This window comes from Chaetomium globosum, genomic scaffold (genome assembly GCF_000143365.1).
Source record: "Chaetomium globosum CBS 148.51 scaffold_2 genomic scaffold, whole genome shotgun sequence".
NCBI classification, from domain to species: Eukaryota; Fungi; Ascomycota; class Sordariomycetes; order Sordariales; family Chaetomiaceae; genus Chaetomium; species Chaetomium globosum.
In genome coordinates this window covers 3,805,643-3,816,697 of record NT_165977.1, presented here as the reverse complement: position 1 = coordinate 3,816,697, position 11,055 = coordinate 3,805,643, and the positions used below count along the sequence as shown (strand labels likewise).

The following is an 11,055-nucleotide window of genomic DNA, read 5'->3' as shown; positions in this document are numbered from 1 at the left end:
GATCCAGTCGGTGTTTGTCGAGTGCCAGTCTCTTGCCCCCGCGCTCTGGAATGTGACGATCGTGTCGCCGCTGGGGAGCCTTCGGGCTGCAACTGCTCCCTTCTTGATAGACACCCGGTTGACGGCCTGGATGGTTTCTTGTGGGGTGCGTTTGGCGAGATCGGCTGGCATTCCTCTGCCTTTGACTAGGATCTCCTTGTTTATGCGGGTCGGCACTATCTTTGTTAGGGTGTTGGGCACCGACTGGTGGTGGTGTCGAGGGTTCGCGGTGGCGTGGTTGTCCAGGCAACTATGGGTGGACCGGGTAGCTTGTTGGTATGTGCGTTGGCGGAAGAGATTTTCAGGGTGGCTGCGCGCCCGCGATTGCCTCTCTTTCCACACCTGCTGCAGCCGCGCTGCGGATCGCGCCCCGGTGCAGGTGATGTGGTTAGATAGCGTTTTGCAAGGGCTTTTAATCAACACTGGTTCTGAGGATTTTGGCCGCCGATTCGTTTCCCCATCATTTACCTTCTTTATTTTCATATAGTAACATTTAATATCTTTTTTTTTCTAAATAAAAAAAAAAAAAAAGGAAGTAGAACAACGGTGTGAGAGACAAGTGGAATCAAGGCGAGGCACAGGGGCACTGCAAGTGCCGACTCAGTTCTGCTAATCGTAAGATGCGGAGAAAGGAGGAGAAGCTGGAAGAGCTGCCACGTGCACTCCGACGGCAGGCGCCGTCACAAACCGACTATGTAGCAGTGTTAGAAATCTCTACAGTGCCTGGGAGGAACGTACGAGGAACGAGTACTTCCGGAAGGTTCCTTAAGTGAGAAAAGCCATGGTATGCCTGGGAGGAACGTATGCCTGGAGGAACGTACGAGGAATGAGTAAAGGTTAAACGCCGCGGGTAGTAAGACTGTTAACGACCGGAGCTTGTTCAGGGTCCAGTGCCTTGTGAGCCCCAGGGCTACATCGACGTACGTTGCATAACGGCCAAGTTCGAGCTGCATCTGTCCGGGGCCGACCCCTTCTGGAGATCTTTCGCATCCGTGAACGGGCAACCGTGGGCTCCCGTGTGGCTCGCCGGCATGCGCAGAAGACAGATTCGTTTGCCTGCCCTGGATCTTCGCCGTGACGCTGCTGTCCTCTTTCTTCTGGACCTTCAATACCGCGTCGATCTCCTCCCGACTGGGCAGTCCCATGCCGCGGAAAGGCGAGTCTTGGAGGTCCTGTAACATGGTATAGAAATGGCGACCACGCTGGGCAGCATTGTTGTCATCCTGGCTTGGGTCAACTGCCCTCGCCTCTTCGTCCAAGCGCCTCAGGGCCGAGGTCGCTGTCATATCCCTGATCTCGCTGCCTTGAACCGTTGAAAGGACATCCAAGAAAGCTTCGTAATGGTCCTGTGGATTAATACCCCCGACGCTCTCCCCGATACCGTCATCGTCCTCCACCGAGAGTTTTATGTGTGGCTGAAATGCGATAGTTAGCTGAGACCAAGCTCGCTATCCACAGCGACTTTAAGCATAATGTGAACCTACTCCCATTGACCTCAGCTTTGGATCTCCTACGAACACGGCCAGTAGATGCTTCTCATACTGAAGTTTCCGGTTTAGCCCGCGTACAAACTGATTCCGATTTTGATGACGAGGGCTTCTTGCACGACAGGTATCGACAAAAGATTGTGGCTGTTCTGCAGATTTCCCCATTTCCACCCAGGTAGTTAACTGAGAATCTAGAACTCAACACGCATCGCAACGAGCTTCTACTCCCGACTAGTCATTTGATCGACCGGTTCAGGAACCATACAACGAGGCTTCTTCGCTAGGTTGCCTGGATTCCAGAGCTGGAGCACTCCAAAGACAATGTAATAGCGCCCCTTTTCTCAAGCAGTTTAACGACCTCTTTATGGCCTGTCAATGAGGCGGCCTGGAGAGCGTTGCTGTATATGCCGCCCTGCGCGTTGACGTCCGCTCCCTTGTCCAAGAGAAGTATAGCGATCTCTTGATGGCCTTCGAATAAGGCGGCCTGGAGAGCGTTGCCGTATATGCCGCCCTGCGCGTTGACGTCCGCTCCTTTGTCCAAGAGCAGTGTGACGACCTCTTTATTGCCTCCCTCTGAGGCGGCTTGGAGAGCGTTGCCGTGTTCGCCGCCCTGCGCGTTGACGTCTGCTCCCTTGTCCAAGAGCAGTGTGACGACCTCTTTATTGCCTCCCTCTGAGGCGGCCTGGAGAGCGTTGCCGTACCTGCCGCCCTGCGCGTTGACGTCCGCTCCCTTGTCCAAGAGCAGTTTGACAATCTCTTGATGGCATCTCGATGAGGCGGCTTGGAGAGCGTTGCTATATTGGCCGCCCTGCGCGTTGACGTCTGCTCCCTTGTCCAAGAGCAGTTTGACAATCTCTTGATGGCCTTCCCATGAGGCGGCCTGGAGAGCGTTGCCGCGGTAGCCGCCCTGCGCGTTGACGTCCGCTCCCTTGTCCAAGAGCAGTATGACGACCTCTTTATGGCCTCTCGATGAGGCGGCATAGAGAGCGTTGCCGCGGTAGCCGCCCTGCGCGTTGACGTCCGCTCCCTTGTCCAAGAGCAGTATGACGACCTCTTTATGGCCTCTCGATGAGGCGGCATAGAGAGCGTTGCCATACCTGCCGCCCTGCGCGTTGTCGTCCGCTCCCTTGTCCAAGAGAAGTATAGCGATCTCTTGATGGCCTTCGGATAAGGCGGCCTGGAGAGCGTTGCCGTGGTAGCCGCCCTGCGCGTTGACGTCTGCTCCCTTGTCCAAGAGCAGTTTGACAATCTCTTGATGGCCTCTCGATGAGGCGGCTTGGAGAGCGTTGCCGTATTCGCCGCCCTGCGCGTTGACGTCTGCTCCCTTGTCCAACAGCAGTTTGACAATCTCTTGATGGCCTTCCCATGAGGCGGCCTGGAGAGCGTTGCCGTGGTAGCCGCCCTGCGCGTTGACGTCTGCTCCCTTGTCCAAGAGCAGTTTGACAATCTCTTGATGGCCTTCCCATGAGGCGGCCTGGAGAGCGTTGCCGTGGTAGCCGCCCTGCGCGTTGACGTCTGCTCCCTTGTCCAAGAGCAGTTTGACAATCTCTTGATGGCCTCTCGATGAGGCGGCCTGGAGAGCGTTGCCGTGGTAGCCGCCCTGCGCGTTGACGTCTGCTCCCTTGTCCAAGAGCAGTTTGACAATCTCTTGATGGCCTTCCCATGAGGCGGCCAGGAGAGCATTGCCGTTGGGGTTGCCCTGCGCGTTGACGTCTGCTCCCTTGTCCAAGAGCAGTTTGACAATCTCTTGATGGCCTCTCGATGAGGCGGCTTGGAGAGCGTTGCCGCGGTAGCCGCCCTGCGCGTTGACGTCTGCTCCCTTGTCCAACAGCAGTTTGACAATCTCTTGATAGCCTCTCAATGAGGCGGCATAGAGAGCGTTGCGATACCTGCCATCCTGCGCGTTGACGTCTGCTCCCTTGTCCAACAGCAGTTTGACAATCTCTTGATGGTCTTTCAATGAGGCGGCATAGAGAGCGTTGCTATATCGGCCGCCCTGCGCGTTGACGTCTGCTCCCTTATCCAAGAGCAGTTTGACAATCTCTTGATGGCCTTCCCATGAGGCGGTCTGGAGAGCGTTGCCATATGGGCGGCCCTGCGCGTTGACGTCTGCTCCCTTATCCAAGAGCAGTTTGACAATCTCTTGACAGCCTCTCGATGAGGCGGCATAGAGAGCGTTGCTATATCGGCCGCCCTGCGCGTTGACGTCTGCTCCCTTATCCAAGAGCAGTTTGACAATCTTTTGATGGCCTTCCCATGAGGCGGCTTGGAGAGCGTTGCCGTATTCGCCGCCCTGCGCGTTGACGTCTGCTCCCTTGTCCAACAGCAGTTTGACAATCTCTTGATGGTCTTTCAATGAGGCGGCATAGAGAGCGTTGCTATATCGGCCGCCCTGCGCGTTGACGTCTGCTCCCTTATCCAAGAGCAGTTTGACAATCTCTTGATGGCCTCTCGATGAGGCGGCTTGGAGAGCGTTACCGTATTCGCCGCCCTGCGCGTTGACCTCCGCTCCATTGCTGATAAGATCCCGTGCAGACGCCACGAGTCCAAAGAAACAAGCATAATAGAGCCTGGAAGCTTGTGGGGGACCTGAGCCATCGTCCCAAGGCCCATCACCCTGGCATAGTCGAGCCCACCGTTGGAACGTTGCTTCCTTTTCTAGGAACCTGACTGTCGCTTGAACTATATCTTCCGAAGCCTGAGCCAACGCAGCGTGGTCCGTCCAAAGTTTTGCAGCATATGTTGCCATCGGAAAATCCCGCTTGATCTTCTTGAAGCTACCGTTGATATCTGTAAGATACGTCAAGCATGTCTTCGTGATGGAAATGCTGGCGGTCGGGATGTCGAACTGGTTGTCTTTGAGAAGGTACTCTTTGACGGAAAAGTGGGCAAGATGTAGCTCCTTGTCGGAGTGGAGCTCCTCATCCGTGACGTGGACGACTGTCACTAAGCCGGGACAGTAGCCTAAAACGTAGGTCTCGTGAAACGGTCGACGTTTGACGTCAAACCGTGGCTTGTGTTCGATCTGTGTTGCGATTACTTCTTTAGCCTCGGCCAGCTTGAGAGGTCGCTTCGAGTGCACCAGAAACTGCAAGAGCCGTATCGCGTCTCTTTGACGGTCCGCCGGTATGTTTTGAATCATGCGTCGGTATGTTTCTTCCAGGTTCCGCGGCAAAGATGCGAGAGCTTCCTCAATAGCCACCTCATGAGGACATCGAGCCAGGCTGTCCAATTGACAGAACGCCCACCTGAACCTGAGCAGAGCGTCAGCGAACCGTCCGCATATCGATCGAAGCAGTAATATCTCACATCCCCCGGGCCCCGTCGCCGACCTTCCTCCGAATCCTCTCGAGGAGATCCTGGGACAAGTGCTTGTCCTGAAACTCACGTCGTTGTAGAAGTTGTGCAGCGACGTACGATCGGATATCGATGTCGATGGACTCCTTGTCGAGTGCCAAGCAGTTCTCTTCATCGATCAACGAGGGGATGTAGCGCAAGAACTTGGCCTCAGGCCGACTGGTACATATCAGCTGGACACCGCCCAACTCTGACCTGGACACCACGTCCTTCATCCACAGGAGAAGTTCATCTCCTGTTGTCGACTCGTCCAAGGCGTCTAGAACAACAGAACATTTCTTCTGAACTGCAAGCATCTTGTATACAACGTCCTCGAGCGTCTTCGTAGCCGGTTGGTCGCTTCCATTCTGGTGTGCTTGGAAGGAGGTGTCTAGAGGACCTGCAGAACCAGCCCCCCCTTGGTACAGTTGGAAAGCGAGCGACCGCAGCATGCCATCCAAGGTCTGCTTTGTCGTGTCGCTAAAGTCAAAGAAGAAGCTGAGGATGAGACGGTCGTTTCCCTTCTTGAGACGATCCAGCACAGTCGCACTGAGAACTGTTTTTCCAAATCCCGCGAGCCCATTCAGCCATAAATGTCGACGCAAACCCGAGTGCCACTCCTGGAAGACCGGGTTATCTAGGAGCCACACGCCTGTCCCCTCATGGCGGAGATCACTCGCGTGGTTGGCATTTGTAGACGGATCCGGGGGACAAAGCCATCGCTTAATCTTATCAGTATGAAGGTCAGACCTGATGGAATCAGTCGCAGCTTTCGTTGCAACTGTCGTCTGCTGCACGCCATCGATCTGTTGTTGAACTACTCGCAATCAGGGCGTATTCCAGGTTGAAATATTATTGAGTCCCGTGTGTTTACTAGTCTAGCCCTAGTGAACGAAATAAGAACTAACCCATACGAAGCACTTCCAGTGCTCTCTTGGTCTCGTGAACCTCCGCGACCGGCACATACGTCAGGAGCTCCTTGGCATACGCGGCGGCGGTGGCCGAGGCGTAGCGTTGCCATCGATCGTTCTTGTGGGAATCGGCGTAGTCACAGATCCCTCGGATCACAAGACAGGGAAAGTGGTTCATGAGGCCGGCTGCTTCCATCTCAAAACAGATGCAATCCTCGCCGACGTCGGCAACAATCCGATCACGCGTAGCCGCATCTTTGACAAGTGAGTTGCCGGATGCGATGGTCCCATAGTGGACATCGGGGTCGGTGGTGTCTCGAGGATCGCGTTGAACCTCACCAGCCGCGTGGCAGCCCCGACAGTCCGGCCCCGCGACGTGGCTACTTGAAGTTTTGAAGAGGCGGTCATTGTCGATGCCTTGGTAAATATAGCCAGGACTTTGCTTGGATGTCTTGCCCATCTTCGGATTCTTTTCCAGCATCTGTTGAAGGAAGCAGGGAATCTTGGAGTCCTTCCGCTCGTGATCGGCCTGGATTCTGGTAAGCGCATTAAGGAGGACGGTCGGAGGTGGCCTCAGGAAGCCTTTGCGCTCACGCCTGTCACCAGATTTGGCCTTGATCAAGTCATACTGGCAGACGCCGCCTGTGGTCCCGTCGGGCTGGCTCACGACAATGTCGCCGAGCCGGATATCGCAGTCCTCGTCTGGTCGGGCGATGCCGCCGCCTATGCCGACCAAAAGACCAACACGGATGGATGGCAGAGAGGCAAGCAGACTCGAGGCCGTGGTCGCAGCCGAGGTGGTTCCATAGACTCCAGCGGCAAGAGAGGCGATGACGATGTTGTGCTCTCCCACACGGCCCCATGTATAAACGTTTGCGTCGGTTTGGTGTCTAACAAAGCCAGTTGGGGGCGCGTGTTCCTCGTCGAGCATCGCTTCTGCAGCGGCCCGCTCGATGGGAAGAGCAGCGATCCAGGCGACCCCATAGGAGTCGGGGCTGTCGAGAGGGTTGTGGGATGTCATGGTGCGGATGAAAGCGGACGAGACCGTCAGATTGACGAGCAGAATGTTAGGATTATACGGTTGGCCTACATTGACGGAAGCTGGAATTGAGTCACCCGAGGAGAGAGAGGCGACGTGACCGACATATTGTTTTATCACACTGGGGAGCGCAGCCTTGTACAACAGTTGCCATAGAAAAACGAGAGCAAGCTGAAAAGGATCAGGCCGGGCGGGATCAGGCCGCAACAACAGGCTCTCACCAATTACACACGCCAATTACACACGCCAATTACACACACCCACATTGGGGGCCCTGATGCTGTGGGCGCTTGTATACAGCACCCTCTAGCCCGACGGATGGCATGATTGGAAGTGATCAATGCCAAGAAACTGCCTTTTGCGGCACCCATCTGTTGGAAATAACGTGAAAAGGTTACCTCATTTACGCTAGCCAGCGCAAGATATCTCTTTCTTGTTCGGGATTAATTTCGTTCAGTACGTTAACTGAGTTGTTAGCTCTTTTTTTGCAGATTTCAGCTCTGCTTTGTACCAGCTGGCTCTGTGGGCGTTGCAAGTAGAAACCCATTCTCGTCGCCAATCTGTGCTCAAAATCCCACGTCGTCACCTCATATTAACTATTCTGCCTCGACGGTTGCCCCAAAGAGCGCAAAACGCCAGGCGACCGAACTACCAGTCAGCCCTAGAGCACTGCTATGCTATAAAATTGCTGGCGTCGCTTCGTTCGTCAGTCGCGCGGCCCTTCGCTACGCTACGGGGCGCTTCCTTCCTCTCTCCCGCTCCTGGCAATTTTCCTGTCCCTCTCCGGAGGACAATCCGGGTTAGGGTTGAATACGGGAGAGACGAAGCGCCAATATCTGTCCGTCGGCCAACAACTCCATCCACTTGACCTTCTCATCACACTTATACCAATCATTTCTATTATATTCTAAGTACTCATGCCTCTACACTCTCCTCGTCGCTGCTTATAAACCCACTTAACTCCTCTGAAGGATCCACCCCCGCCACAGCATCTAACGCCTGCAGTCGCCTAGTAGCGTGATCCAATAACTTCAACCCCATGGCTCGTGATGGTGTCTCGCGATAGACCCTGCTGCGGTCGAAGGGCCGCTCAAACATCAGCCCGCCAAGTGTCTTTACTCGGGAAACGGCCACGTAGGAGAGGCCAGAAGCAAACTCTGGCGCAGAGATATCGCAGACTTTGTCCAGGGTGATGCCCTGTGACTTGTGGACAGTGATCGCATAGCTGACCAACAGCGGGAACTGCTCTCTTGAACATGAGTTGGCGCCGACCATGAAGTCCTGCCGCACTCGGAGGATGGGAACAACCGCGGTTGCAAACGCCGTCCGCCATGAGTTTGATGTCGAACCAACGCTCCTTGCAACGCAGGCATCGCTGCATCTTCTCTGCGGCAAGCGCTTCGTCGAACTCTCTTTTCGTCGCCATGTCTTCGGCTAACAGTGGCGTCTCCTGGTCGTCGCCTGTGAATCGGGGGCCGGGTTCGTCGAATTTACGTGGAGGATTCTCTTCAGGGGGGGGGTTGGTTGCGTGGGCGACCGACAGGATTGCGTTCTAGTCGAGGGCGTCCATAACGGCGTCCGCGAGACCGGGGCAAAGACGCAGACGGAGGGGAACGGCGCTTGGGAGGGCGTCCGCGGCGGGGAAGCTGTGGTGGTGTGTGCTGCAAAGCATCCGCGTCACCTTCCAAACCCTCTTCGTCAGGCGCTGGCCCGAGCAGTCGCCATATCTGGAGTATCTGTTGCAACTCGGCCGCCTTTGGGAAACATGCTAGCAAGGACGCCGTGCGTGAGGTTCTGGCGAGGTGCGGGCACGAGAGGTCGTAGTGCAGGTATTGGAGCAGGCGCAGAGCTTTCCCGGCCGATTACCTGCAATGATGCAATGCTGGCTCGGGATAACTATGGTATGCTGCGACGGTTTAGGTAAGGCAAAGAAACGAAGTCAGGACAGGGTTTACTTGAAGCTTCCGTTTGTTCCGGCATTCTAAACACTGTATAACAACCTTCCCATTACCGCGAAGGTCATGAAACTGGCCGATGTCTTTTTCGGTGCGGCATCCACGACACATCTTGCGCGCCACCGGTGCGGCGCTGTTGTCCATGATAACTGTCAACCCCGCCCATAGCGGAAGTAAAAGTGTTTCGCGACAATCGACAAACACTTCGTTCGCGAGAAATCAATTGAACGCGCAAGGTGATGAGGCACGGACCCAGGTCCCAAAACTTTGACCAATCCCCGATGGACGATAAGGCAGGCTAAGACCCGCAATTAACTTATCACTTTCCCATAGTAATTTCCAAAAGTTTGAGCATAATATTGTCCTCCGGACAGGATTACGGCCGTAGGCTAACTGCGCCGGCGCGTTCCAGGCTTCCTTTGGCGGGCCCGCGCGCAGCGGGCACGGTCCCTCTTGTGTTCAGGGTTGTGCTAGCTGTTGTGGCTGCCTTTATAAGCACGTGGCTGCAGCCACTTGCTCAGCAATGAGCTGTTGGTCAAACAACGGTTGTGTAGTGTAGCGGTTATCACTCCGGATTCTGATCACTTCAGAACATTCCGGCAACCCCGGTTCGATTCCGGGCACGACCTTTCTTTTGCATTATTTTTACGTTTGGCTTAGGTGGGGAATTGGCCGCCCACTCCTTTTTTTGGTTGTGTGGGGTTCGTCCTGTCTTTCTCAACCTCCTCTTCCAAGCCGTTGTCCCAACCTGAACTGACAAACCGACACCACAGCCTTTGTTTGACATGGGAGTGACGGACTATTGCCAAGTTTCAACCCTGACGGGAACCGGATCGCTAGACACGTGCTAAATTCGGGCAGGGCAAGGGACACAAGCTTTTTAGTCAGGAGCTTGGGGAATTCGGAAGCTCGCATGGGTGGCGCTTCTTCCCCGCAAAGAAAAAAAAGGATCGCCAAGCGTGACGTCACATAGGCCACCCCGCGATCCCCACTAACGTCATGCCGTCCCGCTTCTTTTTCACCTTTTCACCTTTCAGCTGAGGGTTGTCCAGACTGGGCCACACCTTCGATCTCGGATCCAATTCAATGGCTTGAATGGTGAATGGCTGGCAAGGGTCTCGGGCGAGGCAGGGTACACGAGTTGGTGGGAGATAACCCGGTCTTTGGGGGTCCATACGTCACTTTTCCCTGGGGTTGGAGATCATGTTGAAGAAATGAGGTAGCCCGGGAGGGATGGATTCAGAAAGCATAAAGGCTTTGATGTACGCATACCAAATTCAGTTATCATTTACTCGATTCTATACTCCAAGAAACCTTGCATACCCCGCGAATAAACAAAAAGTAAACACCTCAGATCTCCTGCGAACACCATCATGGATACCTTCAATAAGGTCACACACGCCGCCTCCAAGGCCATTTGGGGCGAGGAACAGTCTCATGAAGAGCCCGTGTCAGGCAAGCTTGGCAATGTAGCTGCCGGAGAGCCATACGATGCCGGTAACATTGGTGGTACGTTTGGTCACCAGCTCATCCAACTACATGGCACATACTTACTAGTCTCACAGAGTGAATGAAACCCCTGAAGTCCCGTCACTCGGACTGAGCAACCGAGGACCTCACTAACTAACCCCTAAAAAGAACCCAACGAAGCAGCCCTTGCATCCTCCGGGAAGAAAGACACCGAGACCCCAAACGAGCCGACAACCGCAACCCGAACCACCGGCAGAACCGTCCCCGAGGCCATGCCCAAGCCCGAGCCCGAGCCCGAAGCCGCCACCAAACCGCGCTTCGTCGAGGCCAAGGACACCCCCTCCCAAACCACAGAGGAAGCTAGCACCAGCCAGCCCGCCAACCCCTCCGGCCCCGCCGGCTCCACCCCCTCGGCCATCGGCATGCGCGACGACTCGACCAAAGCCCAGAACGACACGAGCCCTCCCCCCGAGGACCTCTCCGCATCCACAGCCCGCACCCCCACCACCACTAATACTAACACCACCACCACCACCACCGACACCCCCCCCAACATCCCCGGCACCGCAGCCACTACCACCTCCACCTCCCAACCCCACGACGAAACACGCACCACAAAGGAACACCAACCCCAGCCCTCAGACCCAGCAGACGCTCCCCGCCACCTCCGCAGTCAAGCTCGACGGCCCGGGCCCGCGCCCCCTCGAGGAAATCGCGCGCGAGCACGGCGGCGACGCATGTGCCAGAGGAGGCGGGGCTGCGGACACAGTTGGGTGGGGGCCAGTCTCAGCATCGGGAGGCGGGATAGTGGGAAGGGG

At 55.6% G+C, this 11,055-nt stretch overlaps 3 protein-coding genes and 1 non-coding gene across 4 annotated transcripts in view; 2 read left to right on the top strand and 2 right to left on the bottom strand.

The window, feature by feature from the left end:
• Positions 1–6,794, bottom strand: part of CHGG_03312 (uncharacterized protein) — a gene marked incomplete at both ends in the record, with an annotated part of 11,121 nt that extends 4,327 nt beyond the window's left edge. The window contains 5 exons of the mRNA XM_001229827.1: positions 58–510; positions 861–1,454; positions 1,885–4,750; positions 4,944–5,418; positions 5,771–6,794. Coding sequence (XP_001229828.1) covers positions 58–510; positions 861–1,454; positions 1,885–4,750; positions 4,944–5,418; positions 5,771–6,794 — 5,412 coding nt within the window. The remainder of the gene's footprint in view (positions 1–57; positions 511–860; positions 1,455–1,884; positions 4,751–4,943; positions 5,419–5,770) is intronic.
• Positions 6,795–7,727: 933 nt separating this feature from the next.
• Positions 7,728–8,911, bottom strand: CHGG_03311 (uncharacterized protein; the record flags this gene model as incomplete). The annotated part of the gene is made up of 3 exons (XM_001229826.1): positions 7,728–8,009; positions 8,134–8,318; positions 8,824–8,911. The coding sequence occupies 3 exons, from the start codon at positions 8,909–8,911 to the stop codon at positions 7,728–7,730; spliced, it is 555 nt and encodes a 184-aa protein (XP_001229827.1).
• Positions 8,912–9,311: 400 nt separating this feature from the next.
• Positions 9,312–9,396, top strand: CHGG_11265. Its single transcript has one exon. It is a non-coding gene; the product is annotated as a tRNA-Gln (tRNA).
• Positions 9,397–10,140: 744 nt separating this feature from the next.
• Positions 10,141–11,055, top strand: part of CHGG_03310 (uncharacterized protein) — a gene marked incomplete at both ends in the record, with an annotated part of 1,493 nt that continues 578 nt past the window's right edge. The window contains 2 exons of the mRNA XM_001229825.1: positions 10,141–10,276; positions 10,406–11,010. Of these exons, the coding sequence (XP_001229826.1) occupies positions 10,141–10,276; positions 10,406–11,010 (741 nt within the window). The remainder of the gene's footprint in view (positions 10,277–10,405; positions 11,011–11,055) is intronic.